The 27079-nt window shown below is 40.5% G+C and overlaps 1 protein-coding gene across 3 annotated transcripts in view; it reads left to right on the top strand.

Moving 5' to 3' along the window:
• The first annotated feature begins 1860 nt into the window (after positions 1 to 1860).
• The window catches only part of TRPC7 (transient receptor potential cation channel subfamily C member 7), a 131905-nt gene continuing 106686 nt past the window's right edge, over positions 1861 to 27079 (top strand). For all 3 annotated transcript variants that reach the window (XM_004609884.2, XM_012933050.2, XM_055143565.1), the window contains exons 1-2: positions 1861 to 2246; positions 10022 to 10799. In XM_004609884.2, coding sequence (XP_004609941.2) covers positions 2245 to 2246; positions 10022 to 10799 — 780 coding nt within the window. In that variant the 5' untranslated portion in view covers positions 1861 to 2244. The remainder of the gene's footprint in view (positions 2247 to 10021; positions 10800 to 27079) is intronic.

Genomic DNA, 27079 nt, shown 5'->3' on the forward strand with positions numbered 1-27079 from the left:
AGGATGTGGGGAGAAAGGGACCCTTCTTCACTGCTGGTGGGAATGCCGACTGGTTCAGCCCTTCTGGAAAACAATTTGGACGACTCTCAAAAAATTAGATATTGAATTCCCATTTGACCCAGCAATACCACTGCTGTGAATATATCCCAGAGAGGCAAAAAAGTACAATCGAAACAACATCTGCACATGTATGTTCATCGCAGCACTGTTTACAATAGCCAGAATCTGGAAAAAACCCGAATGCCCCAGAACGGATGACTGGTTGAGGAAACTTTGGTACATCTATACAATGGAATACTATGCAGCTGTTAGAAAAAAGGAGGTCAAGAATTTTGTAGTTAAGTGGATGGGCATGAAAAGTTTCATGCTGAGTGAAATGAGTCAGAAAGAGAGAGACAGACATAGAAAGATTGCACTCATCTATGGTATATAGAATAACAGAGTGGGAGACTAACACCCAAGAACTGTAGAAATAAGTACCAGGAGGTTGACTCCATGGCTTCGAGGCTGGCCTCACGTTCCGGGGAAAGGGCAACTCAGAGAAGCGATCACCAACTACATTGTAGTCGAAGGCCATGTGGGGGAAGGGAGTTGCGGGCTGAATGAGGGCTAGAGACTGAGCACAGCGGCCACTCAACACCTTTATTGCAAACCACAACAGCTAATTAGAGAGAGAAAACAGAAGGGAATGCCTTGCCACAGTGGCAGGGTGGGGTGGGGGGGAGATGGGATTGGGGAGGGTGGGAGGGACACTGGGTTTACGGGTGGTGGAGAATGGGCACTGGTGAAGGGATGGGTTCCCAAACTTTGTATGAGGGAAGTATAAGCACAAAAGTGTATAAATCTGTAACTGTACCCTCACGGTGATTCTCTAATTAAAAATAAATAAATTTAAAAAAAATAGTCTTCACAGATCACAGTTATAAATCCATGAGTTGGCTTCAAAAAAAAGCACCAAGATTTACTGTTCAGTGACCCAGGTAGATCCAGGATATAATCCTGAACAGAATTTTTTCACACAGGCACTATTTCAATTATGGAGGTTTCTCTCCAATGAAGCCATCATTTATATAAGCCATTTGCCTTAGTATTTAAGCTTCATAGTCCATTTGTTAACACAGTAATTAGTGACAGTGGGGATTGTGAAGGAAATAGGTTCTTCATTAACAATCTCCTTTCAAAGTGGACAGCTACAAATAGAAATAAATCCTAAAATCTTCAATCTTTTTTGTTTTGTTTTGGGGGCACACCAAAACAAAGGGCTTACTACTCAGGGTTTACTGCTGACTCTGCACTCAAGGTGCACTTGGGGGACCATATGGCATGCTAGAAATTGAACCCAGATCAACCACGTGCAGACAAGAACCTAACCCTGCTGTACCATCTCTACTATCTCTCCAGACCCTTTACAATCTTTTAAAAAATCTTTTATACCTCTCCAATATCTTCCTAATCACAGACAATGTTAAGAGATCACAAAAAAGTAGAGTTAAAAGATATATCACTCACAGAAAACAAAGTTATCTATAACCTTTAAGGTTTATTTTTAAAAAAATACTTCAGTTACTTGTCTTCTCCCTCTCATTTTAGTTACCTCAAGTTCCTTCTCTAAATATGCAGAGATACAACAGGTTAAAAATAATTAGCTTGTGCCTCTTTCTTTTCATTTAACAGATGAATATTGTTTCCCCAAAGTTAGAAACTGCTAACTCTATATAAAAGAGAAAAGAGTAGGGTGTGTGTGTGTGTGTGTGTGTGTGTGTGTGTGTGTGTGTGTGTGTGAGAGAGAGAGAGAGAGAGAGAGAGAGAGAGAGAGAGAGAGAGATGCTGTTCAGGGGCAAGAAGAGGGCAGGTAGAAATCCTAAAGCGCTGTGGTAGGAAGGCAGAGTTGCCACCTCCCTTTCAAAGCTACTGTCTGAGAGAGGGGGTGGGGACTGTGTCAAACCAGCACCACGCTGCATGCCAGTCTCACACACGGCTTCTCCGTCATGTTCCCTGGGAAATTTCCCCAAGATTAGAAAAAGAACGGCAACGTGGGTCTTCCTGGGAAGGCGAGTTTCTACCATTGCAGCACAAAGGACGGAGCAGCGCGCTTTCACATCCTCGCAACTCCACGCACTCTCCCAGCTCTTTACTTCAGCACCACGGAGAGAGGCACCTCCTCGGCTACCACCCATGGGGAGCCAGATTCCAGAGGCTCAACACCGGATTCCAGTCATCTAGAGCCTGCGTATTTCGCCCTCAATGTAAGCAGCTACAATGATTCTTTCCTGATGATTTCTCCAGTCGGGGTTGTTTTCCCATTGAAATATGGAATTAAACTTTTATTTGTCCTCTCCCTCTAATGCATATTTGGATTTTTAGATTTAAATCTGGGTTTGGAATAGTTCTTATTTGTTGGGTCTGTAGGGATTTTTTCTTTTTGTTCCTTTCCACTAAAGTATAAGTTGACAGAGCCATTTAGAAAAAGGCAACTCAACCTGATAGTCCTATATTTCTTTTCCAGAGTGTAGTTTTATTCCTAGAAGAGAATGTGTGTTGTTTCTTTCCCTATGCCTCGGCTGTCTAATTTGATGTTTTTGTGGTTGTATTTATCTCAATATTCAGATGGGAAAGAGGGAGGGAAAGGGTTATATTCTGATAAGTAGTCACTATTAAAGAACTACAGGTGGAAAGAGATTTTTTTCCCTTTCTATTTGTTAAAAGTATGTCCTTTAGACATCCATTTCATACAATGAATATGCTTTTAATAACAGATGTAATCTGAACAGGATTCTGACACAACCTTTGAAACTCTGGATCACAGAATATCTCTCCTCTAAGTCTGAAGCTGTAAAATCACTTAAGTATGATTGAACAGACATAACCAGGATGCTATTGGCATTAATTGTAATTTAAAAGCTTAATGGATTCAGGGTAGATTTAAGAGGCAATAATGATTGACCCTATCTGGGAGAACTCAGTGAATTTTTGCCTCAGAATGCCACCTGCTGGTCGATCCTATTTCTGAAGCAAAGAACATTCTTCTCAGATTTATGAATGAGTTCATATTAAATTCAGGATATTTATTATGGATATGATTCAAACTCATGCTCTAAAGTCTTCTAAATGATGGTACTAGTTCAGTTACTTACCAACTTAGCAAAGTTCAATGTTACAATCATAATTTCACAGGCATTTATTTCCCAAATACTGTTTCCAATCTAGGGGCCTGTAGACTAGCTAACTCCTTTAAACAGTAATTAACCCAGAAAAGAAACCCCTAAACTGTGATGCCTCACCGAGGTTAATCACGGAGGCCTGTGGCATCCTAGGTGAGAACCGCCAGACCTCTCTCTGGAAAAAGCAAGCGAGCAGCATTTCTCCACCCAGATATTCAGCATGTTACTTTTTTTTTCAGGATTGTCATTTCACTAAGGGCCTCTCTTACTTTCTTCCTAGTACCTGTTAATTTCAGACATTTTTTGTCACAAAGGTTAATGAAACACTCAAGACATTACGTGTACTTATTTTCTACTTAATTCCAGGACAAATGTGTGGGAAATGGGGAAACTATATAACTGTCACAACAAATTGTTTTAGTTCTACCTGAATCTATGCATAGTAATACATTCAGCTATGTAATTCCCCCTTTGCAAATAGACAAAATAAATAGTTAAACAAGTAAGGTAAGATTAAAAGAAAAGATGCACACCAAAATTCCAGTTATATTTGGATGGCTAATGCATAGGATGGCTAATACTGACAATATCCTTTCGTCTAAATGATATTAACTGATGGCTTTGGTGAAAAAATGTTGATATTGTTTATGAACATTCAGGACCAATAAAAAATTATATTTTTAACTTAAGATATAATTTTAAAATTCCACATTGCAATTGTTTGAAAAAGTGTATCTCAATATAATGGAATATAAGGAGTAGCATAAGTTTTGCTTCCTAAGTAAGCTGATAAACTCATATGTTTGATGGGGTAGTTATGCTTTCTGTTTTATTCAAAATACATGTGTAGTACAAGTAAATTACTAACACTATCTTAGGTGGGAGTATGAATGATTTAGAGCAAAAATTATTACAGCTGCAAGAAACTGAAACATTTTATAAAATCCAATGTTATTAGTGAAGTTATAACTAATCTTAAAGTCAATAGAATTAGAGCTATTAGATATAAGCAGGATGTCTTTGGAAATATATGAAAATTTTCAGGACTATTTTTAAGAAATGGAATTCTCTCAATATTCTAACAGTCTCCCAAAGGACTTATTATAAGCTCCGATATTATCTATTCACTATTTCATCTAGCAATTTGTAGGCTACTCTTTCTGGTAAATTTTACTGGAAACTAACTTTGCTTTGAAATCCATGCCTTATTCTCAAACTTATTAGTGAAAGAAAAGAAAAAAAGGAAATAAGAGTTCCAGAACTATATGCTTCCTATATTTGTAAGGAGGACACTGAACAAATCATGTAACTGAGCAACAAAATGCCAGGAGTGCTGGGTTCTGCTACAAAAACCTGTACATAAGTAATTTGCTTGCCCTCAACGATCCTCTACTCTAATGGACCATTTTACAGATTACAGAGACTTTGCAAATGCAAAAAAGATGGTTGTTAGTGACATGCCAACAAAACATACAGGCTTTGAAATCAGACAAATTAGACTTCTACCATTCACAGTCTGTGACTCCTTGGCCTAAGTGGATGATTTATCTAAGCCTCATTTCATCACCTGTTTAATGGGAATGGCATAGCACGTGCACTGTGCAGCAGTTTATGGGAATTAAAAATGATAATACATGTAAAGTAGTCAGCATGGTGCCTGGCATGTGGTTAATGTGAAATAAATGCTAACTACTGAGATTAGTCATTGAGGAAAATACCGAAGTTTATCATATGAGACATAAGTGGGTTTTAAATGATTCATATATAGACGTAGCACAATATCTGGTGCAGGGCAAATGTGTAGTAACTATCATTTTTCACATAGTGAGGTGGATATATCAGTGCAGAGTACAATGTAAGAAAACTTAGGTAATCATTTAACATACTTTTAGATTTTGATCATTATTTTTATGGACATCATTTTCATGGACACTTGTGGACCAAGGCTTTACATATCCAGGGAGTTTGGTATACATTGCTGTATGTTCCTGTAGTCTGAATGGATGGAGGCTAAAATTTTTAATTCCTTTTCTATTGTGGAGAGATGTGAGGTTCAGTAAAAGATTCCAAATCACTGATGACTTTATCGCTGTTACTCAGGACAGAAACTTGAACCATATACATTAAGAGAGGATGCCCAGAGCAGAAATGGATTTTCCTGGGTGACAGTCCCAGCTCCTGAATTTTGTCTGGCAGCTGTGTGTTGAGTTGAGGCATGTTACAGGCTGAATCTTGTAGACAGAACAGGATAAATTTCCAGAGAACCCTGTGATGCTTGTGCAGTTTTATAAAAATAAGACCAAAAAAAATCTGTAAGTAACCATTTTGATTAAATGGTCTCTTCTTCATTGGTGATTAGCCCTAACCCTTGCCTCCAAAAGGCTTTGTGGTCATGTTCACTTGCAACTGGAGAGGAAAGAATTCATACTTCTTGTGGATCTCTGACATCTGGTTTCCTTTAGACTGGCTGCTGCATCTGTAAGAGCAGCCTGATAAAAATAGCAACTGAAGGGATCAAGAGGAATCTAATAATCAGTCCTCCTTTCCAACACAGTTTTTGCTCCACCGGAACCCTTCTCAATGACATCAAATGTCAATGTATGCACTGCTGAGAAATTAAAAGCACTATCTCAATTGAGATGTTTGATGAGTCTGATCACTCATTATCTTAATAATACATGCAAATAAAAATGCATTTGCATTCAAAGTTCATTTTTAAAGAAAAAGTAGAAAAGCAAGGGCCAACCAGATGTGAACTGTCTTTAGGAAGAATCAATTTTCTCATTCTTAGGTCTAAACTTAAGAAAAGATCCCAAGAGTCCAACAGGGAAACACAAACGAATCATGAGTTAAGCTCTGGCCAACAGTTATTATGGATGAAACAGATGGGAGGGAAAATAGGGACACTGGCGCTGGGAAATGTACACTGGTAGAGGGATGAGTGTTGGAACACTGTATGACTGAAACCTAATCATGAGCAGATTAGTAAGTGTCTATCTCACAATAATTTGATAAAAAATTAATAAAATAAATTTCTTTATTTTCTTATATATCATTATTGGTAAATTATTTTCAATTCATCTGAAAAGTGTAGCAGGAGCCAGATTATTTTGTCAAGATTAAATGGCAAGAACCAGGGGTCAAAACATATTCACAAATGTATAAATGTTTAAACTGGGGTACGGAAATAGAGGAGTCTGGAAGGGATTATGGACTTTCAGGTATAAGAAAAATCAGTTCTGAGGATCTAACAATTAACATATTAACTATCTGATAACATTATATTATAATAAAATTCACTGAGAGTAGAATTTCTTCTATGTTCTCACTGAAAAAGAAATAAATAGGGAAGGGAATGGAAATTAATTAATTAGATGATGGTAATCCTGTCAGTGTATTTACTTAAATCAATAAGATGAACAACTTTAAATAATAATTTTATTTCTCAGCTATACCTCAATTAATTGCAAAAAAGTAAAATAAGTATTTTAAAAGCTTCATTACAGAAAGATGATGGCAAAAGGGAATCAGAGCCAGTAAGAAGTCCCCAGTGAGGATAAAAAGCCTTCAACAGTATCTGAATCTATGCTAGAACACCACTTAGGTTGAAAGAAATCTTCCTGAGTAGTCTGTCTCACTAATATGTGGGTATGCACACGTGACTTGAAGCCTCATCAATGCCAAATCCTGCTTGGAAAGAAACAAAATTGACAATTTTGTGAGCATCTAAATTCATCTCAAAGCTGAGGTTTCAAAGGCAGGGAAAGAGATTTGTTTATTTCTCACTACATCTGGGTGTCTGCTTTCAAGGTCATTCAGAAAACTGCATGATAAATGGTGAAGAATTTTTACCTACTGACAAATACTAGCTATCCACAAACTGTAATAAAACATTACTATAAAAACATCAAAAATTACATAACTTGGCTTATTGTACAGGAACTATTTGCTCTAAGGTTAGTCTTTGTTTCACTTACTTTAGTTTCTCTACCTTAAAAATAAAATTACTACCCCGTTTTGCATGTCCATTTATGTTATTGTTTAATGAGGGAATTAAAAATGCATTAACATTCCTTATATTTGTAGCTGCAGCATCTACATGTTCATATAAAATCTGAATTTAGACTATTCCTTGTGAAGCATTTCTCTACTCTGACTTAGTGCAGCAGTTGTTATATTTCCTTTGAATTAATCTCTCCAGAGCTTGTTGCTGTGTAATAGTTCTTCTGTACCCTTGACCTTGGAGTCTGACCTCCTCTCTCTCTTCTTCCCTTTCCCTCTAATGGAAAAATAACATGGAATCAAGCTCAAGTGCTGACTCCTTCCATGACAGCTACTGCTACATCTCTAACACACTGCTCAGATGCTCTTGAGTGGAAACTTCCTTTTCTCTGGTTGAATTGTAAAGGCTAAAACCAGAAAAGAACTCCCAAGATGAGTAAAAGCTTCATCAGTGAGGCGGCCAAGAAATTCCATGAGCAAGATTATTAGTGTTTTGAGAGCACAACATCCACCCAGATGAGTCTTTGAAAATGAGTTCACAGCATCCACTGAAGCAAGGCTTAGTGTTCAACTCAGTCACCTCCGCTCCCTCCAAAATAGCCTATCTTAAAAAAAAATTGCCTGCATTGTACTTGCAATATAGCAGCGGTTCTCCTATAGCAGGGTCTGTAGGACTCTCAATCTGCATTAGGCCTTTGGCATCAGCAAGTTCTCTCTCTCTCTTTCTCTCTTTCTCTGTCTCTCTCCCCCTCCCTCCATATCTCTCCCTCTCTCCCTCACTCCCTCCTTCTCTCTCTTTCTCTTTCTCTCTCTGTGTTAATAGCACTGTTGGGTGAAATAGGCTCAGGAGGAGTCCAGGAACTTGAATCCCAAGAATCCTTTCCAGAGCAATCTTTTATCAAAGCACTTCTATAAAATACTGCAGAGCTATTAGGATTTATCACCCACAATTGCATTTTGAAGGAGTTGCCCATAATTACTCCTTCAACTTTTTGCAGATGAAGAAGCTGCTCCTGTGAACAGTTTAGCAGCTTTACCTAAGTGTGACTCAGACCATGATAGGATTACAATATCAAGCTCTGAATTCCCATCTTTGCTTTATACCAGGAGAGGCCCCCTAAAGAAGCCAAAACTAACAGGGCTTGAGAAAGTCAGAAGGTAAAAGAGGAAAAATAAATAGAGTTCAAAATTGAAAAAATTCTCACAGGATTGAGTAGTAATGCTGCCTTTGTAAAAAAAAATTATCATCCTATATTTAAGTCTTCTTCTGTGATTTTTTTTAACAAATGGCTGACATGTAACACTGAGTAGTCAGAATACATCAATCTCTAACTAACAATAAATGGTGCATTCATAAAAAAGTAGTTACAAGTATTTTCTACTGAAATTTGTGGCCTATTATTATATCTGATGGCAACCATCAAATAACAGGAGGTCAACTAGCAAAAAACATGTAACTGGGTAAGGCCACATGGAAAATCAGGAAAGTTTTAGATGCTGAATTTTTAGAGCATTAAGAAATAGTTGATCCCACCTCTCTATTTGCAGTTAAACTGTCTAAGGCCTACGAGGTCAGGAAGATGCTCAAGGTCATAAAGCTACTAGAGATGCAGTATCCAGGCTCAAGCTCAAACTGTACTACAGCTTCCATTCTCTCTAGTTTGTCCTTTTCCATCACAGCAAACTAAAGTCTATGTAAGTTTCCCATCACAAGGCTGGCAAATGTGGAGCCAAGTTCCTACTCTAGCCCTTTCTCTCAGCCCCACTGGAATCAGTATCTTCATCTTCTATAAGGATAAAAAGCATCTACACATAAGCAGATGCCAGAATAATACCAGTAACAAATGTGAAATATACTAGTTTCTTAGTACAGGTCCTGGCACATAATAGGTACTTAATGGTTGCTAACAGCCCTTACAGTAGTACCCATACTAAACTCCACTCGATGCCATGATGGAAAGTGACATCAGGAAGTGAGAAGTGAGTACAGCATGTAAGCTGATCTGATTGTGCATGTAAATCTCCAGGTTTGGTCTTACAAAACTGTGACTGCAGGGATGCTGCTTCCTGACCTATATCCAATCTTCTCCCAGGCCCACCATGTGGACCTCAAACTACATGGGACTCTGATGGGAGACACAGCCAACCAGCAGGCAGAGCACTCAATGTAGAAACAGAAATGCATAACCACGCATGTGTGGTGCTGCAGTGTTGTCAACAAAGAGTGTGGGTGCTCACTAGAGATGACACACACAACCAAAGACAGCAATATCTGTGATGGTCACTCATGGGGTCATTCCTTCCTCATTGGAAAATGGGAAATAACAATAGGGTAGGGACAGGGGGCAAAATGAAGCCAACTCTAGCAGTACATTCTACATGTGTGTTGCACTTGTTACTACATTTAGGCTTTGCTGGCATGCTACACAGTTGTGCATGCACATGCGCAAACACACACACACACAAATCCATGTTGTACAGGCAAAAGTGCAGAGAGGCACAGGGCTAAAGCACGGAAAAGCTCAGGAGCTTGCCCTGCTTTGCACAAACAGACATAAAACTGACAGCCCTCGCCAGCACTGACCAACACCAGGATCCCACACTCTCCAGTAGAGCCTGTGTTTCCACTTGCACTCCACCCGCACCTCACACCTCTGGGGGTTGTAGATGCTGGACCACAAAGTCAATATTCTTCCACTAAAACAAGATCAGTTTCAACGATCTAATTTATCAGAATCTCAGTGTCAGATAATGGTGTCTAATAAGATTTAACCTTTTTTTTTTTTTAACCTTCACGCTGCCCCCTGGGAGCCCACACACAGGGAAAGTAACCGAGCCTCTTTGCCTCGTACCCACAGGCTGGGGAACAGCACCTTCAAAAACATGCAGCGCAGACACACGACACTGCGGGAGAAGGGCCGCCGCCAGGCCATTCGGGGGCCTGCCTACATGTTCAATGAGAAGGGCACAAGCCTGACACCTGAGGAAGAGAGATTCCTGGACTCCGCGGAGTATGGCAACATCCCAGTGGTCAGGAAAATGCTGGAAGAGTCCAAGACCCTCAACTTCAACTGCGTGGACTACATGGGGCAGAACGCGCTGCAGCTGGCTGTGGGCAACGAGCACCTGGAGGTCACCGAGCTGCTGCTGAAGAAGGAGAACCTGGCGCGGGTGGGGGACGCGCTGCTGCTGGCCATCAGCAAGGGCTACGTGCGCATCGTGGAGGCCATCCTCAATCACCCGGCCTTTGCCCAGGGCCAGCGCCTGACGCTTAGTCCGCTGGAGCAGGAGCTGCGTGACGACGACTTCTATGCCTACGATGAGGACGGCACCCGCTTCTCCCATGACATCACACCCATCATCCTGGCGGCGCACTGCCAGGAGTACGAGATCGTGCACATCCTCCTGCTCAAGGGCGCCCGCATCGAGCGTCCCCACGATTACTTCTGCAAGTGCAATGAGTGCACGGAGAAGCAGCGGAAGGACTCTTTCAGCCACTCCCGCTCCCGCATGAACGCCTACAAGGGACTGGCAAGCGCCGCCTACCTATCCCTGTCCAGCGAAGACCCCGTCCTCACGGCACTGGAACTAAGCAACGAGCTAGCCAGACTCGCCAACATTGAAACTGAATTCAAGGTAATTTCCCCACTCACCACCTCAAGGGCCAGTTGTCTCTCAGGTGTGTCCCGTAGCCAAATGAGGTGTCTTCAGGTCCAGAAAGGCATGTGGGCCTCTGGGTCTAACTGGGAGGAAGGGAACTCCTCAACCAGAGTCAGATGTAGGCTGCAAGAAAAAATACCTCATTAGGTGAAATACTGGAAGCCACATAAATGTGGCGCAGAGGAAACATAAGCACAAATCTATAGAGTAAAGGACAAACAAAACTGTCTAACAAATAGGCAACACTATCCTGGGGTTCTAGTGTCACTGTTTCCGCCCAGCTCCAGGAAGCTCAGCAGTACCTTGGATATCTGAGATGGTTTCCAAGTCCAAGTGTTGTGATTTTTTAAATTTTCTCACCTGCATGATTTTGATTTGTCTGGTTCACATCTTAAGTCTATCTCCCTAGATTTGGTCTGATAACTATTGCTAGAAAGATCTGGTTACAATTGTCTCTGATTTAAGGTATTACTGTTGTTGTTATTGGACAGAAAAGGAACTACACTTAAATGAAATGTAAGACTCGGCAAAGTTGAGCTGATTATCCCAGCAGATGGAGTAAGAGAAGTTGAGGGCATAATTGTTTGACACAGTGTTTAATAATAAAGTGTGCAATTTATGGGCACTGACATGTCCTAAGAACTAGCTATCTTAGAGTTATAATGCTGTTTTAACCCCCTAAATTGTCATTGAAATGGGTATCATTTCTACCTTTGTTTTATATGAGGACACAAAGATGATATCGTAGTGCTAGTAAGTTGTAAAACCATTGACCTGATCTAGGCACCCAATCTTTGGCTACTTGTCACTCATTCTAAGAAACTGAGTCAGGAGCTGGAGCAAAAGCACAGTGGGTAGGACATTCATCTTGTATGCAGCAGACCCATGTTTGATCCCTGAATCCCATAAGATTCCCTGAGCACCTCCAGGGGTAATTTCTGAGTTCAGAACCAGGATTAACACCAACAGTTTGGGTGTTTCCCAAAAAACAAACAAACAAAAATATAACTGAGTCTGTAGGCTTGTTCTTATACTGGAGTTCTTCAGATTCCCATGGTCACCTCTCAGTCATTCTAGGAAATAGAGTTAGTGGTGTTGTTCATACATTGAAGTTCTCAGAGCCTGTTTTGTCTTTATCTGAAAGATGAAGGAATTATTCACAGTGGATGGTATGGATGCCAGAGTAAAAACTACAGCTGGGCTCCTAATTTCTCGTCGTACTGTTCAATCAAAACTTATGCCACCATGAGTGACAGAAAGAGGTGCTACATGCAAGACATAAAACATAGCTGGAAAAAAAGATGTCACCTCCTTCGTTTTCTAAAGTATCAGTACAATAACTGCCCTTGGATGGGACACAATTAAAAGTCCAAGGATGAGAGCCTACTCAAAGCAAGGAAGGCCCCAGAAACCACATTGTTCCAGGGAATCTCCAAGGGAGTATTGGAGCTGGGATGGGTGTTACTAGCAGGATTTATTGGGAAGAGAGAAGAGGTATTTATTTATATATTTTATTTTATTGAATCACCGTGAGATAGTTACAAGCTTTCATGTTTGGGTTACAGTCACACAATGATCAAACACCTATCCCTCCACCAGTGCACATTACCCACCACCAATATCCCTGGTATATCCCCCCTTTCCCACCCTCCCCCTGCCTCCATGACAAACAATATTCCCCATACTCTCTCTACTTTTGGGCACCATGGCCAAGGATGCAAAAAAGCACAGTAGAAATGACATCTGTACCTATATATTCATTGCAGCACTGTTCACAATAGCCAAAACCTGGAAACAACCCGGGTGCCCTAAAACAGATGACTGGTTAAAGAAACTTTGGTACATCTACACAGTGGAATACTATGCAGCTGTTAGGAGAGATGAAGTCATGAAATTTGCTTATAAATGGTTAGACATGGAGAGTATCATGCTAAATTAAATGAGTCAGAAAGAGAGGGACAGACATAGAAGGACTGCACTCATTTGTGGAGTATAGAATAATATCACATGAGGCTGACACCCAAGGACAGTAGATACAAGGTCCGGGAGGATTGCCCCATAGCTGGAAGAGAAGAGGTATTTAGATAAAGCAGGTTGATACACAGGCCCCTACCTACAGCCAAGGGAAGGCATGGGCCTGATGAAAAGCTCCATGTGTCATCTTGTTATAGAAGCAGACAGGAGAAATGCTGAAGAGATAAGTTGGGGACAGACCTCAGAGAGCACTGCATGCCAGGCTGAGAGCACTGATGGTGTTATCCTGTAGGAAATGGAAAGTCATTGAAGGTTTGTGATTAGGGAAATACAATGAGGAAGGGTAACATTTTGGAAATTTTCTTAACTCGTAGGTGAGATGAACTAGAGAACTTGCAGTATAAGGCCCTGTTAGTAAAGAGGATGACAATAAATTTGTGCATGCTTTGAGTCATACAGGCTTCTCTATAGGGATGGGATGTCCCCCGGGCAGAAATCAAAGGGCCAGATATACTGAATTAGACCCAGTCTCCCAAAGCCTACATTGTTCATAAGCTCACTCGAGAAACTGGTGGATGTAGACATCCAGATTACCCTAATGAGCTCCCCAAAATATCAATATCACTTTTTCTCTTCTTAATATTTAGTTCTGTAAATAAATCCCATCTACCTCAATTACAGATGCCCCAAGAATGTTGGGTGGAACTTTGACTAGTCTTTAAGTTTCATACTGAATTTTCACAGCTTTAAAAAATAAATAATAAAGCTAACTCAATTAAATGATAGATTTCTGGCTAAGAAAAATACAAATTAAAAATTAATTTTAGATTATATGAATAACTGCGGCTGGAATGATAGTACAGCGGTAGGGTTTGCCTTGCATGTGGCTGACCTGGGTTCAATTTCTCTACCCCTCTCGGAGAGCCCGGCAAGCTACTGAGAGTATCTTGCCCCCCCACAGCAGAGTCTGGCAAGCTACCCGTGCTGTATTCAATATGCCAAAAACAGTAACAACAAGTAGAGACATTACTGGTGCCCATTCGAGCAAATCGATGAGCAATGGGATGACAGTGTTACAGTATGAATAACTGCACAATTTTCTAGAACTTGGGGGCAGAAGAGCTATAATAATAAATAAAAATATGTTAACTTCCACTTGAAATTTTATCTGAGCCATTTGTCTCCTTTAATAAAACCTAAAGTCTGGCATGTTTAGTATAAATAATATCTAAAAGTACAGGTTCATTGAAAGTATCTACTACAATACTGTGATTTTAAAAGTAAATTATGAAAATTGTGGACAATTAGGCACCCTACTAATATGATGATGCATCCTTTCTACAATGCAATGATTTATTTACTTAGAATAGGAGTCAGTACAAATATATTCACTGGCTATTAACATCCCCTTACTTACCTGTGTTTGAAATAATGTCTTTCAGACTGTCAACAAATGGCATACTATAAATTACTACAAACGTTTCTTTAGAGCATTATTATTCAACTGTCCTTATACGTGCATTCCTGACATTATAAATCTTCTCAGATAAGAGCAGCTTAATAAGAGCAAATTTGAACTGTAATAAAAGAAGAAACCACAAATGTGTTAAAAAGGACACACACTTCTGCCTGAGAAAGACTCCAGTTGCTGTGTGTAGCCCCGTCTTTGGAGATGATCCTATCTGAGGAACTCTGCAGAAAAAAATACAGGATCTCATTGGAGATGTCACATGCCCTCTCCCAGATCCACTAAAACACCCATTCTGGACGTGACTCTTACTGACTAAGAAGCATCATTCACGAAGATCTGGATTCAGTTGCCCAGGGACTATTTGGGGGGAGTCATTTTAATTTATCACCAAGCAGAGTCTAGTCATTAGCAAGAAGTACAGTCAATGTCAAGGTCTCAGACAAATTGTGGTTGGAGTCCAATGCCAGCCAGTAAGCCATCATTCTTAGTGATGAAATTGTGGAGCTGTTCATAGATTTTTTGTTGTTGTTGTGTTTGGTTTTTATTTTGGAGTCACAACCAGCTGTGTTCAGAGATCACTCACTGTACTCTCCAGCCCCTGTTCATGGATTTTCTTATGTCGCTCTAATCTTCCTGGGTGTAGAAAAAAATATTAAAACTTGATGTGGGGGCCAAAGAGATAGTACAATGGGTAGGGTCCTTGCCTTGCTGACTTTGGGTTTGATCCCCAGCACCCCATATGGTCCCAAATTAGGAAGGATCCCTGAGAGCAGAGGCAGTAGTAAACCCTAAGAACTGCCAGGTGTCATCATCTTCCCCTATCCTCATAAAAAAAAACACTATATGACCACTGAAGCTCTCCCAACTGGTGCTACTGGTGCTTAGTAATCTAGTAAGCAGTGCATAGATAACTTGATGAAGAGAGTGAATAAATTTTTTAAAGAATCAGCTTTTCAACTGATGAAGCCAGGGATTAATTTTTATCTACAGTTAAAACTCTTCCTACCCCATATAGATTTAATGAATCCTTTGATACATATGGAGGAATGCGGAAACTCTAAGGAAGGCAGCAAGTTGGTTGAGAGGATAAAACCAACAGAAGTTAAAGAGCTGAAGATCAATCAGACACTGCAATGCCTGGGGCCAGTAATCATTAAACTACTAGAGTCTAGAGTGTGTCTTCTTGGTTAGTCCTGCCCACAGTAACTAATATGTGGAGTCTGGGAACACTGCCCACAGTGATATTTAATTGGTGGATCTATGCAGAAAAGTACAAAGACAGGTGTGAACTGGACTGCTGTAGGGTGTTTCCTACTGACAGAACAGCTCTCTCCATGTAGAGACACCTGAAGCAGCAGGGAATTTCAGGTAGGCTATGGGACCAAGAATACAATAAGCTGTCAGCAACTTAGGCCACCAAGAATACAAGAAGGTGTCTACATTTCTCTCAAATGTGTCCCCTCAATCAATTTCCCAAGCATTCTATATGCGCTACATAATCTGTGGAGCTTTGCTACCAGAAGGTTTGATCTTCCTTTTAACTTGGAGTTAGGGTATCGCAATTTCTGGTGGGGGTGGAGAGAAATGGGTACAAGTGTAGAAAAAAAACAAAAGCGAGGTTTGGGCTTCAGAAGGAAATAGAGAGCAGGCTAGAAATCAAGATACCCTCCCTTCTTCCTCTTTTATTTAAATTTAAATACCTCTGACATTCCCAAGTTGGGCAACTGTGGAAGCCCAACAAATACTTCGTCTTAGTTATTTAGTATTCCATTGTTCTGAATGATAACAGAACTACAACTAGAAAAGGTTTCCTACTGATGAAATTATCTGTGCTGAAGACTGATGACTGTGCTTCATCCCCAAGCTATTTATTCTATAAGACCGCAAAGGGGAAGGACCAGGGAGACAGGGAAAAAAAAGCCAAAAACTGTAACTTCAACCTATTTCAAGTGTTGATGATTTTCCTGTTTGTCAATGAGTTAACCATAAGTATTGGGAAAAATAGATAATGAATTATGTATCAATGTTTGTGCTGTCATTTTGAGACCCACTATAAAAAAAACCTCTCTGGGCCTAAAATATCTCAAATTAAAAATGCAAATAATGATAAATCAGATCAATTTGCCACCTGCTATGATCTCTGGTGAGAGCCCATTGTGAAAAGTAAAGATGTTGAGATGACAGTTTGTAATATGCTTGCAAACTTATCACAAGGAAAAGGAAAGAGGAGGAGAGGCTGAGATGGGACTTTCAATTCTCCTGAAAGAGCTCAGAAGACATTCAAACTCAGACCTTTGGGCATCTGGGGGACCTGAAGCTTGGTCACCCTGCACTGGGACAGCAGCCAAGGGTGAGGAAAAGCCCTTCAGGGCATCTGCATGCCTGTACATCACAGGCTTTTAATAGTTTCAGGATTTTTAAATTTTATAGACTAATGCCCTGAGAAAATACATTTCCCTGAAGTTTGAATGCTTAGCTGCTATTACAAACAACTGCCTGCTTAATGTGCAGGAAATGACCTGAAAACTGTTCCCCTGTCTTTGAAAAAAAATTTCTTAAACTGTGAAGGCTATCTTACAAACAAGTTTTGTGGCTAGGTTTGGTTGTTGTTGTTCTTCCTCTTTTGGTTTTTCAGTACCACACCTGGTGGTTTTCAGGGATTACTCCTACCTATGTGCTCAAGGATCAGTTCATGTAGGGGTGGGAGATCATACTTGGTGCAAGGGATTGAACCTAGGTCAGCTGCATGCAAGAAAAGTACCTAACCTTCTCTACTGTATCTCTGGCCCCACAGATTTTTATTTTTTAAACACAATCTGGGAAGGCAGTTCTAAAATATCCCTGGTCGGGGCTGGAGCAATAGCACAGTGGGTAGGGCATTTGCCTTGCACATGGCTGACCCAGGTTCGATTCCCAGCATCCCACCCCGAGCACCACTAGGAGTAATTCCTGAGTGCAGAGCCAGGAGTAACCCCTGAGCATTGCTGGGTATGACCCCCAAAAGAAGCAAAAAAAGAATTAAAATAACAAAAATTAAAATAAAATGTCCCTATTCACCCTAGGAATCTACATGTGTCACTAAGTCCTCTGCTTGACCATCTGATGCTGCAGAATGTAAGCCAAGAAGAGCCAGCAACAGATTCTAATGTTCCTTGTGAAATCATCTCCTAGGTCTCTGATTCACCTTAGAGCTATTTTTGAGGTCTTTTCAAATTGTTTGTTGTTGCCTGTAAAATTTCTGTTTGATTGATTGATTGATTCTGTTTTCAGCTGTAGCCATTCTACTGTTGAGGACACTAACTGAGTATTTTATTTCATCTACCAAAATTTTTTTTATTATTGTTATTTTTATTTAGTGAGTCACAATGAGGGTACAGTTACAGATTCATACATTTCGTGCTTGTTTTTCCCTCATGCAGTGTTCGGGAGCCCATCTCTCCACCAGTGTCCATTCTCCACCACCAATGAACCCAGTATCTCTCCCACCCCCCAGTCCCATCCCCCCAACCCCACCCCACCTCTGTGGCAGGGAATTCCAATTTGTTCTCTCTCTCCTTTTGGATGTTGTGGTCTGCAATAGGGGTATTGAGTGGCCATCATGTTCGACTACCGAAATTTTTATTAGTGACACTTCTGATTGTAGCTTTCTTAAACCTGAGTGCCAAGAACAGATGACTGGTTAAAAAAAACTTCGGTACATCTACACAATGGAATATTATGCAGCCATTAGAAAAGATAAAGTCATTAACTTTGCATATAAGTGGATCAACATGGAAAGTATCATGCTAAGTGAAAGAAAGAGAGAGAGAGAGGCAGCAAGAGAGAGAGACAGACAGACATAGAAAGATTGCACTCATCTGTGAAATATAAAGAACAGAATGGGAGACTAATGCCCAAGAATAATAGAGATAAGTACCAGGAGGTTTGCTCCATGACTTGGAAGGCATCCTCACATGCTGGGGGAAAAGGCAGCTCAGATAGAGAAGGGAAGACCAAGTAAAGGGTGTTTGGAGGGCCCACTCAGGATGGAAGATGCGTGCTGAAAGTAGATTATAGATCAAACACAGTGGCCACTCAATAGTTCTATTGGAAACCACAACATCCAAAAGGAGAGAGAGAACAAAATGGAATGCCCTGCCACAGAGGCAGGGTGGCAGAGGATGGGATGGGGGTGGTGGGAGGAATACTGGATTCTTTGGTGGTAAAGAATGGGCACTGGTGGAGGGATGAGTACTTGAGTATTGTATGACTAAAACACAAGCATGAACATTGGTAAGTCTGTAACTGTATCTCATGGTGATTCACTAATAAAAAAAAGAGCCAGCAACAGTGACAAGTTCCCGAAGGGTGCACGCCCAGAAGCATGCCCCCCTCACACCCCACCCACCCAGCTCCAGGGACTACTTTGCCTCTGAGCAGGTACATTGTGTCTGCTGCCGCCCCTCCCCACACCATCACCCCCTCCCTCATGTGTGTTTTGTCTGTTCCCATTTTTCAACCCTAGTCTCAAGGAACACTTTCACCCAAACCTTCATCAATAGGTCACCCCTGGAAAATGAGCTAATCCATGTGTCCTTCACGAGGTCACAGTGCCTAAAGTTAGATGATGAGTATGTCAGCCTCTTACGTGCAAGGAGCAGGTGATGAAGATTCCAGTTGGGTAATGGAGACCACTTTCTGGAGCTGGAGAGATAGTAACACAGGGTAAGGAGCTTGCCTTGCACACACTCAACTGGGATCGGATCACTAGTTTCCCATGTGGTCCTTTGAGCACTGCAAGGGGTGGTTGCTGAGTGCAGAGTCAGAAGTAACCCATGAGCATTGCAGGTGTGATCTAGAGAACCCCTTTTTCCAGAAGAAGATAGGGTGGGGCCAAACAAGCGATTATCCCACACAGTGGGTTTTGTTTTCTCAAGGCTGTGGTGTGGAGAGCATATAATCTGCCTCTACCTGGGTTCCAGCCCACAGACACTGCCAGGTATTACACTTCAGTAGATATTCGCCCAGTAAGAAAGTCAGGAGTGAATTAGTTGGCCCTGGAGGATACTGGTGAGGATTAAATGAGATGACAAGTATCAGATCCATTGCAGAGAACCTGATCCAAATAAACATTATCCACTTTCTCCCAAAAGCTTAGAGAGAACTTGTTCTTCTTTACAAATCCCACTGTAATTCTCACTATCCTCACTTTTCTTTCCAACAAAAACAGCCTAAGTTTTAGCACCTCTCTTATGCAGAGGGTTTCTTTCATTTCTTCTAAGCATTCTCCAAAAATCTTTCCAGAGCAGGAAACAGTCTCAGCTATCCATGTAAACACCACAGTGAAAATATAAGCCAAGGGAAGATCTTCAAATTGGGGAAATTCATATGACCAGAACTGAGTGATTTCATAGTGTTGCTAGAATATTGTCAAAGAAGAGAACTAACTGGGCAGAAAAGAGCAAAGGGCAGGAGGTGGACAGGCAGGACTCCTGCTAAATGCAGATATTTATTGAAAAAGAGATCTGTGGGAAAGATCCATCACTACACACAAAAAGAAACTGGGAAAAATCATTTTCTATTTAACACTAACTACCAGTCTGAAATATCAAGAGATATATAGAAAAGGGAAAACAGTTCTTAGAGAACACTAGTAAATGAGTGGTAGCACAAATTAAATCAAATCAAAATAATGAAAAGTCAGAATTTTTCCTTGGGGGAAATGAAGTTACAAGGTTATTTCAATCAAATTAACAGGGTGATATTCGTCAGGTATGCCGCACACACCACCAGCAGAATAGCATGCATGATATTAGCAGCAAACGCACACTCAAATGTGGAAAGCAGTGGGGAAACCCAGACTGTTGAACCTGGATGTACAGATTCCAGAGTTATCTGGTTTGGCTTGGTTTGGGGCCCACCTCTTATCAGTGCTCAGGGATCACTCCTGGCACATTTGGGTCACCAGTTGGGTCACACGCAAGACAAGAGTACCTGCAGTACTATTTCTCCAGCTCCTATAGAGCTATCTGAACATTCAGCATATATACAACAAAACCTCTATAATTTATACAATTAAACCTCTCTAATGAATTAGGATATGTGTTAGATGGCTGTGAAGAAATAATGAACAACAAAGCCCCTGCCTTCAGAGAGCTGAGTATCTTGTAAAAGAGACAGAAGCCGACCATATAACTATGCACATAAATACAGCATAGAAAACACAGAAAATGGTGCTGAGAAGTAATGGACAGGTTGAGAGAACTGCTCAAGTAAGACAGGAGAGAGAGAGAGAGAGAGAGACAGAGAGAGAGACAGAGAGAGACAGAGACAGAGAGACAGAGACAGAGAGAGCTCTCAAAGGAGACTATATTTAAAAACGTCTGAGGGTAAGGGTGAGAGAAACAGCAAGGAATGGTAAAGACAGCTTTTGACCACTGGTGGTCAGGGTTAAGATGTGTGATTTCATTTTAAGGCAGAAGGGAGCCAGTGGGAGGTTGGTCAACCTATAACTTTATAACTTTAGACTTTGCAGTGGGGGTATAAATGAGACACACAAATAAGACACACAAAAAACTAAATAAGACAATCTAGTTCCCTGAGATAGCTCCCTGGCTGCATTTGGTGCAAACGGAGTTCAGTACTCTCTGTGGGTGAGCTGCAACAAAATTTTGCTTTTTTTCCCTTTGATGAGTTCATTTCCCAGCATCACCAATTAAATTATCTTTTACCCTCTCTGAACTGTGATGCTAGCTCTGTTAACACCAGTTCCCAAAGACTCCTGTTTCCGCTTCTAGGCTTTATACCATACCAAGCTGATGATTCTTCAGCCCACTCCTCCTCAACCCACTCATTCTTAACACTCTGTTTATGACCAATTGCCAGGTAGGGAGGTTCAGTTTTTTCCATGCATAGATCTGTTTGGTTTTGTCTTTGCACAACTGGATCATTTTGGGCTTCGGTTTTCAGGCTGTATAAAGGTAAAATGTCAATAGTTCTGCTTTTCTTCTGTTAGTTCACAGAAGAGAAAAGTATTTTCTTTCCCTCTATCTTTCTGTGTTTCTCTAAATCTAGAACCCTATTATACTGACAAAAGACATGATAAGAAGAAAAATAGAAGTTCACTAACATTTCCGCTGCACAAGTCCATGGGGGAACTCAGGGATAACCAAGTCAAAGCAGTGGTTAGAGATTAGGCTTACAACTCCTTGATAGAAGAGAGCATAGAACTGAAGCACAGCACATTACAGGGACATTTTTAGGGACTTTTAAAGAAGTGACAAGGAATAGGAGTATGAGTTTGTAGAGGAAGAAAACTATAGCAAGATAAATCTAGAGGAAAGCTAACAATAGAGCCAGTTTGCCGAAGACTGCCCTACAAATTCCTATAGTGCTGTTTCTTGGCTGAAAAAGTTTAGAGTTGTCACAGGTCATGAACTTCAGTACACCTTGGCAGAGATGGGTTTCAGGGGGTACCCTTTACAATGATGTGTCCTGCATTTAGAGGGAGGACAGAGACCTCTTACATCTGCTTCCTTGCAATTGCCTTTAGCTGTGAATCATGCTGAAGTGACATATTTTGGTGTGGTACAGTCTGCTACTCTTCAAGTTCATAAATTAGAAGAAGCTGACAAATGCACTTGCAAGTCCAGGATGCAGGCTAGAGTTCCATTTAGTACCAATCAAGAAAATTGAGAGAACTGCCTGTGATTGCAAAGTGGGGGGCAGGGGAGAAGAGAGAAGAGACACCATTATTCAGAAATCTCACTTGGCATTAATGAACTAAATGCCCCGTGTATTTCTATTCCTTTTATTAACTATATAATGGAACCTACCATGAGTCTTATATACTCACATACTGTAGGGATAGACAATGTCCAACGAGGGGCTGGAGACCTAGTACAGCAGGCAGGGTGCTTGCCTTGCACACAGCTGACCCGGATTCAATCCCTGGCATCCACATAGTTCCCCTTGCACTGCCAGGAGTGATTCCTGAGAACAGAGTCAGGAGTAACTCCCAAACATTACTGAGTTTAGCCCCAAAACAACAATAATCCAAGGAGTTATGTTCATGACAGAGGCATGAACACTGTTCATGACAGAACAGTGTTATAAGACTCAAACAATGTAAGAAATTTAAAAGCTAACTGGTCTACAGAGCTGAATTAACTATGGTAGAGGACAGCCTGGGGGTGTGGGGGGGGGAGTACTCTGGTGGATGTGGTGTTGGAACACTAGGCATAAAAATGTATCATTAGCGGGGCTGGAGTGACAGCACAGCAGGTAGGGCGTTTGCCTTGCATGCAGCCAACCCGAGTTTGATTCCCAGCATCCTATATGGTCGCCCGAGCATCGCCAGGAGTAATTCCCAAGTTCAGAGCCAGGAATAACCCTTGAGCATCCCTGGGTGTGACCCAAAAAGCAAAAAAAAATGTATAATTAGTAATATTATAAATCATGGTGCCTAAAATTTAAAAATAATTTTTAAGTAAAATAAAAACATAAAAAAATTCAAAAGAAATCCAAAACTATATACTATTCCTAATGTTAAAATGGTGTAAGAACAATTACGTGTAAGTAGGTCCTTTGGAAATGATGTGCTATAACTTTGTATACTATATTATAAACTCAAATACTATTGTAAACATATTATCAAACTATTAATTTAAAAAAAATCAAGTCTAAAATTTTCTAAATACCAGAAATTCTAAGAGAGATAAGGCTCCCCAAGTATGCTACCACGCTTGTAGCATAACTGCCTTTCATGTTATGACTTTTTTACACCTACAGTGTGAAATTGGAAATTATGAGATGCTTATCTGGATTCCGTGGCAGACTTGTTTACTATGAATTGATAAATTCTCTCAAGATGCAGAAGAATCATCCTAAAAATCTAAGCAGCATTTTTCCCTCCCTTGCTTTCCCCCAACTGTCCCTCTCCCCCCACACAAATATATTTTAGAAATATTACACCTTTCATATTGACTGAAAACACAGTTCCTTGGCTCAGGGATCTGCTAAGAGGAGCAACAGTACACAGCTGCCAGCCCACTGCAGGAAGATGACCAGAGCTGGGCCTGTTGCATTAACAGCTTTACTACCTCCTCAAGCAATATTTTTTAAACAGTGGTTCAAGATCTTTATAATGATAATTTCTCTTCCACAGAGACCTTGAATTTTTAATTTTTTTTAAATTTTAATTGTTTTAATTTTTAAAATTTTTTGTTGAGGTAATGTGATTTACAATGCTGTTAATGGTGGTTTCATGTGTATCCCATTCCAGTACCACACCCATCACCAGACTGACAACTTCCCTCCACCAAAGTCACAAAAGTCTCTCCCTTTCAAACCCCATGTCCCTGCAAACTCAGTTCTACGAACCAACTCTCCAGTTCCGTTACCTCGGGTCCTTTGCTGCCACCTCACTGTGTGTCATTCAATCTCAAATATGAGAAAGATCATTCTGTATACATCCCTCTACTTCTGACTGGTTTCACATACTTTCAGTTCCATCTATGTTGCAGCAAATTCATGACTTTTGTCCTTTCTTACAATGACAGTGTCGTATTGTGAATATACACAACTCCTTGACCCATCAGGGGTAGATCAGCATTTGAGTTGTTTCTACATCTTCGTTATTATACTGAGCGCTGTGATAAATACAGGTGTGCATATATCCTTTACAATGAATGTTTTTGTGTTGAGGGGACAGATGTCATGAAGTGGTATCCCTGGGACATGTGGGAGATCTGTTTCTACTTTTTCAGAGATGTTCAAATTACTAACCATAGGGGTTGAACCAGACCACATTTTCACCAACAGTGAATGAGGGTTCCTTTTTCACCACAACCTGTCAACATTGAAAGTCTATTTCCAGACTTTTTTTATATATGCCATTCTCAATGGTCTGAGATAATATCTCATTGTTTTGATCTGCATTTTCCTAATCACAGTGATGATGAGCATTTTTTCATGTTTCTATTGGTGATTTTGTATGTCTTCTTTGGGGAAGTGTCTGTTCATTTCCTCCCCTCATTTTTGTATGGGATTGTAGGGTTTTTGTTGTTGTTGCTGTTGTTGCTTTGCTAGTGCTTTATATGCTTTGTACACCATGGATATTGGTCCTTTATCCAATGAACTGTGTGCAAATATTTCCTACCATTTGGTAGGGTGCCTATATTTTAGCTTGAGTTTATTTTATTGTGCAGAAGCTTTTTGATTTGATGCAGTACCATTTCCCTCCCCCCCGCAATGTTTATACTCTGTGTGTTCAAAAATAATTGCAGTGCTCTCACTGAGTGCATTGGATGGTCGGGAGGCACTTCCCTCACCCTGGAGGGCCAATGTCAATGGGCGGACAAAGGAGGAAATGAGGGCCAGGCTGGTTGGTGATCAGTTGCAGTTTATTCCAACTTAGTCTCTACCTCCTTCCAGTCTTATTCGCTGCCCAGATTTCTTCTCCCCCAGCCGACTCTCACAGCCTTAGCTATAGAGAACAAACACCAAGGGTTGAGGGTAGCAATTACACAAAGGTAAGATAGCACAATCAACACATGTAAATCCCTTCCTTCAGAGAAGCTCTTCTAAGACAAAGATATCCTCCTGCTCAGAGATCCACTCAAGGGTGGAATTTCACTTAAGGGCATACTTCTCCTTTCTTTAGTCCATAAAAGAAATCACCTTAGAAGTACTTTTTAATAATCTTTCTAGTCATTTTGTATGGACAAGTAAGAGACATATTAAGCTTAAAGGATGGCTCCCCTGGGGACATCTCACTACAGATCCCAGACTACAGTCCAAAAGTCAGATTAATCCTTCCTAATCCCTGCAGGGTCCTTGTCCAGTCACTTCTCTTTGGGTCATAACAGAATTTGTCCACGATTGTGCTCTTAATTTATTATAAGTTTTATGGCGCTTGACCTATTCCATTTCGATGCCAGGGTAGCTTATAGCTTGCCCTGGGTCCATTCAGTCCCTCTGTTGGGCCCCTGCTTTTGGGGTGCTAGGCACTAAGGCAACTGAGGCTTAAGCCAAGTAAATATGACAGATGCCCAGGAGTGAATATTATTTAGGATCAATTAACTTAAAAGTTACAAAAGCATAGCATTAACTGTCTTCCTGTGTCTATACAAAAAACGACATGACTCTAAAGTAAACTATACAAAGGACATAAGGGAGAAAGAGAAACATTATTTCACTTACAAATACAAAATCCAGAGATCTTAGCAGGAGCTGACCTTACAGGTCACAGGATCTGATTTAGGGATATAGGTGATTAACAAATTGGGGAAGCAGAGTAGAGGAGAGGTTAAAGATAAACACAGAGGAATGGGAGTGCCTTGGGAGCACTGTAATGGGTGTAACCCAATAAACCTAAGCTACCTGCAGCAAGTGAGAAAGCACAAATCAATATTATCCTACAACACTCTACATAATTTTCCCAATATCTTCCAAAAGCACACTGGAAACTCTTTACTAAATGATGAGCTCCAGGAGACATGCAAGAAAATGAAAAAATATTTCAATTATGCAAAAAAATTTAGGAGTAAGAATTTATTTCCTGGAGTGGTGTAACCTCTAAGGTTGCAATTTTTTAAATTATATTTTTAACACAAGAATAGGGTCTTTCCTTCACCTGAAGCAAATGTTCAAGGAGTGCTTTCATTATAGTTAAATTATGAATATTAGTTGAAAGAAACAAATAATTTGGATCTTGTAGTTATGACCTGCCAAGGTCACAGCAGGTCACTGATTATCAGAAAAGTATCAGAAAAGAAGAACATTTGGGGAAGTGTTAGGCTTATTCATTGGTAGGTTAGTCTTCAAAAGCAGAGGAGGAAGAAAGAGGTCTCAAGTAAAGAGACACAGCCTCCACCATGAATTACACGTAACATTAGCTCAGTTATTTCACCACTCTGAGCTCAAATTCTCTAGTCATAAAGCCAGGTTTTGAACTAATAATCTGTACATCCCCTATATACACACACACTCACCACATACATAAACACACACACACACTTCTTTAGTCCTGGCTGCTTCTCATTTCTATGAGCATTTTCATAAATAATACCCATATTGAGATTTCAGAAGTTCATTATTCTCATTTTATAAATGAGGAAACCGACTGGGGGAGATTTATCAGAAAAGAGTAGTCTGTGCACAGGTACTGTGCTAGCTATTAAGACTCCAAACGTGAATGAGACCTGGATCCCAAGAGTTAAGATCAGCGCAGTAAGGGATAATTGACAGTGCAGCAGAGTAGAAGTGAAATGCTGTAAGAAGAAAGAGAAGAGAGCAAAGAATTACATAGAAATGTGAGAGAACAGCTTCCTGGAAGACCTGGTATTTCTGAAGTGGTTCCTGAAGGAGTTTAGCAAAGAAATAAAGGCACGAGTGTGAGGAGTAAGCATATGAAGCTCTATTGGGAGCTGGGTTTGTGAGAAAGAAGATAATATTAGTAAGGTATACTAAGATATGTTATAAGGATGTTTGGATTTTTATTCTAAAGCTTTTAAAACAAGGAGATGATGGTTCAGAATTTGGGTAAAATAAGGAACTCTTGTTGATAAACAGACCAATTAAGAGGCTAATTCAAAAGTCTAGACACTGAATCAGAAGGATATTAATTAAGACCATAAGGGGTCAGGCTAAGAAATACTTTAGTAGGGAAAGCAGAAAGATAGTGCAACGTGTAAGGCACTTGATCCTCCAAGAACCACCAGGAATGATCCCCGAGCATCTTATTAAACTGCAGGCCATTTTAATTTCCCCAAAGAAGAAATTGTTTGGGGGAACCAGAGAGACAATATAGGAGTTAAGGTGCTTGCCTTGC

This window comes from Sorex araneus, chromosome 6 (assembly GCF_027595985.1).
Source record: "Sorex araneus isolate mSorAra2 chromosome 6, mSorAra2.pri, whole genome shotgun sequence".
In the NCBI taxonomy this organism is placed as follows: domain Eukaryota; kingdom Metazoa; phylum Chordata; class Mammalia; order Eulipotyphla; family Soricidae; genus Sorex; species Sorex araneus.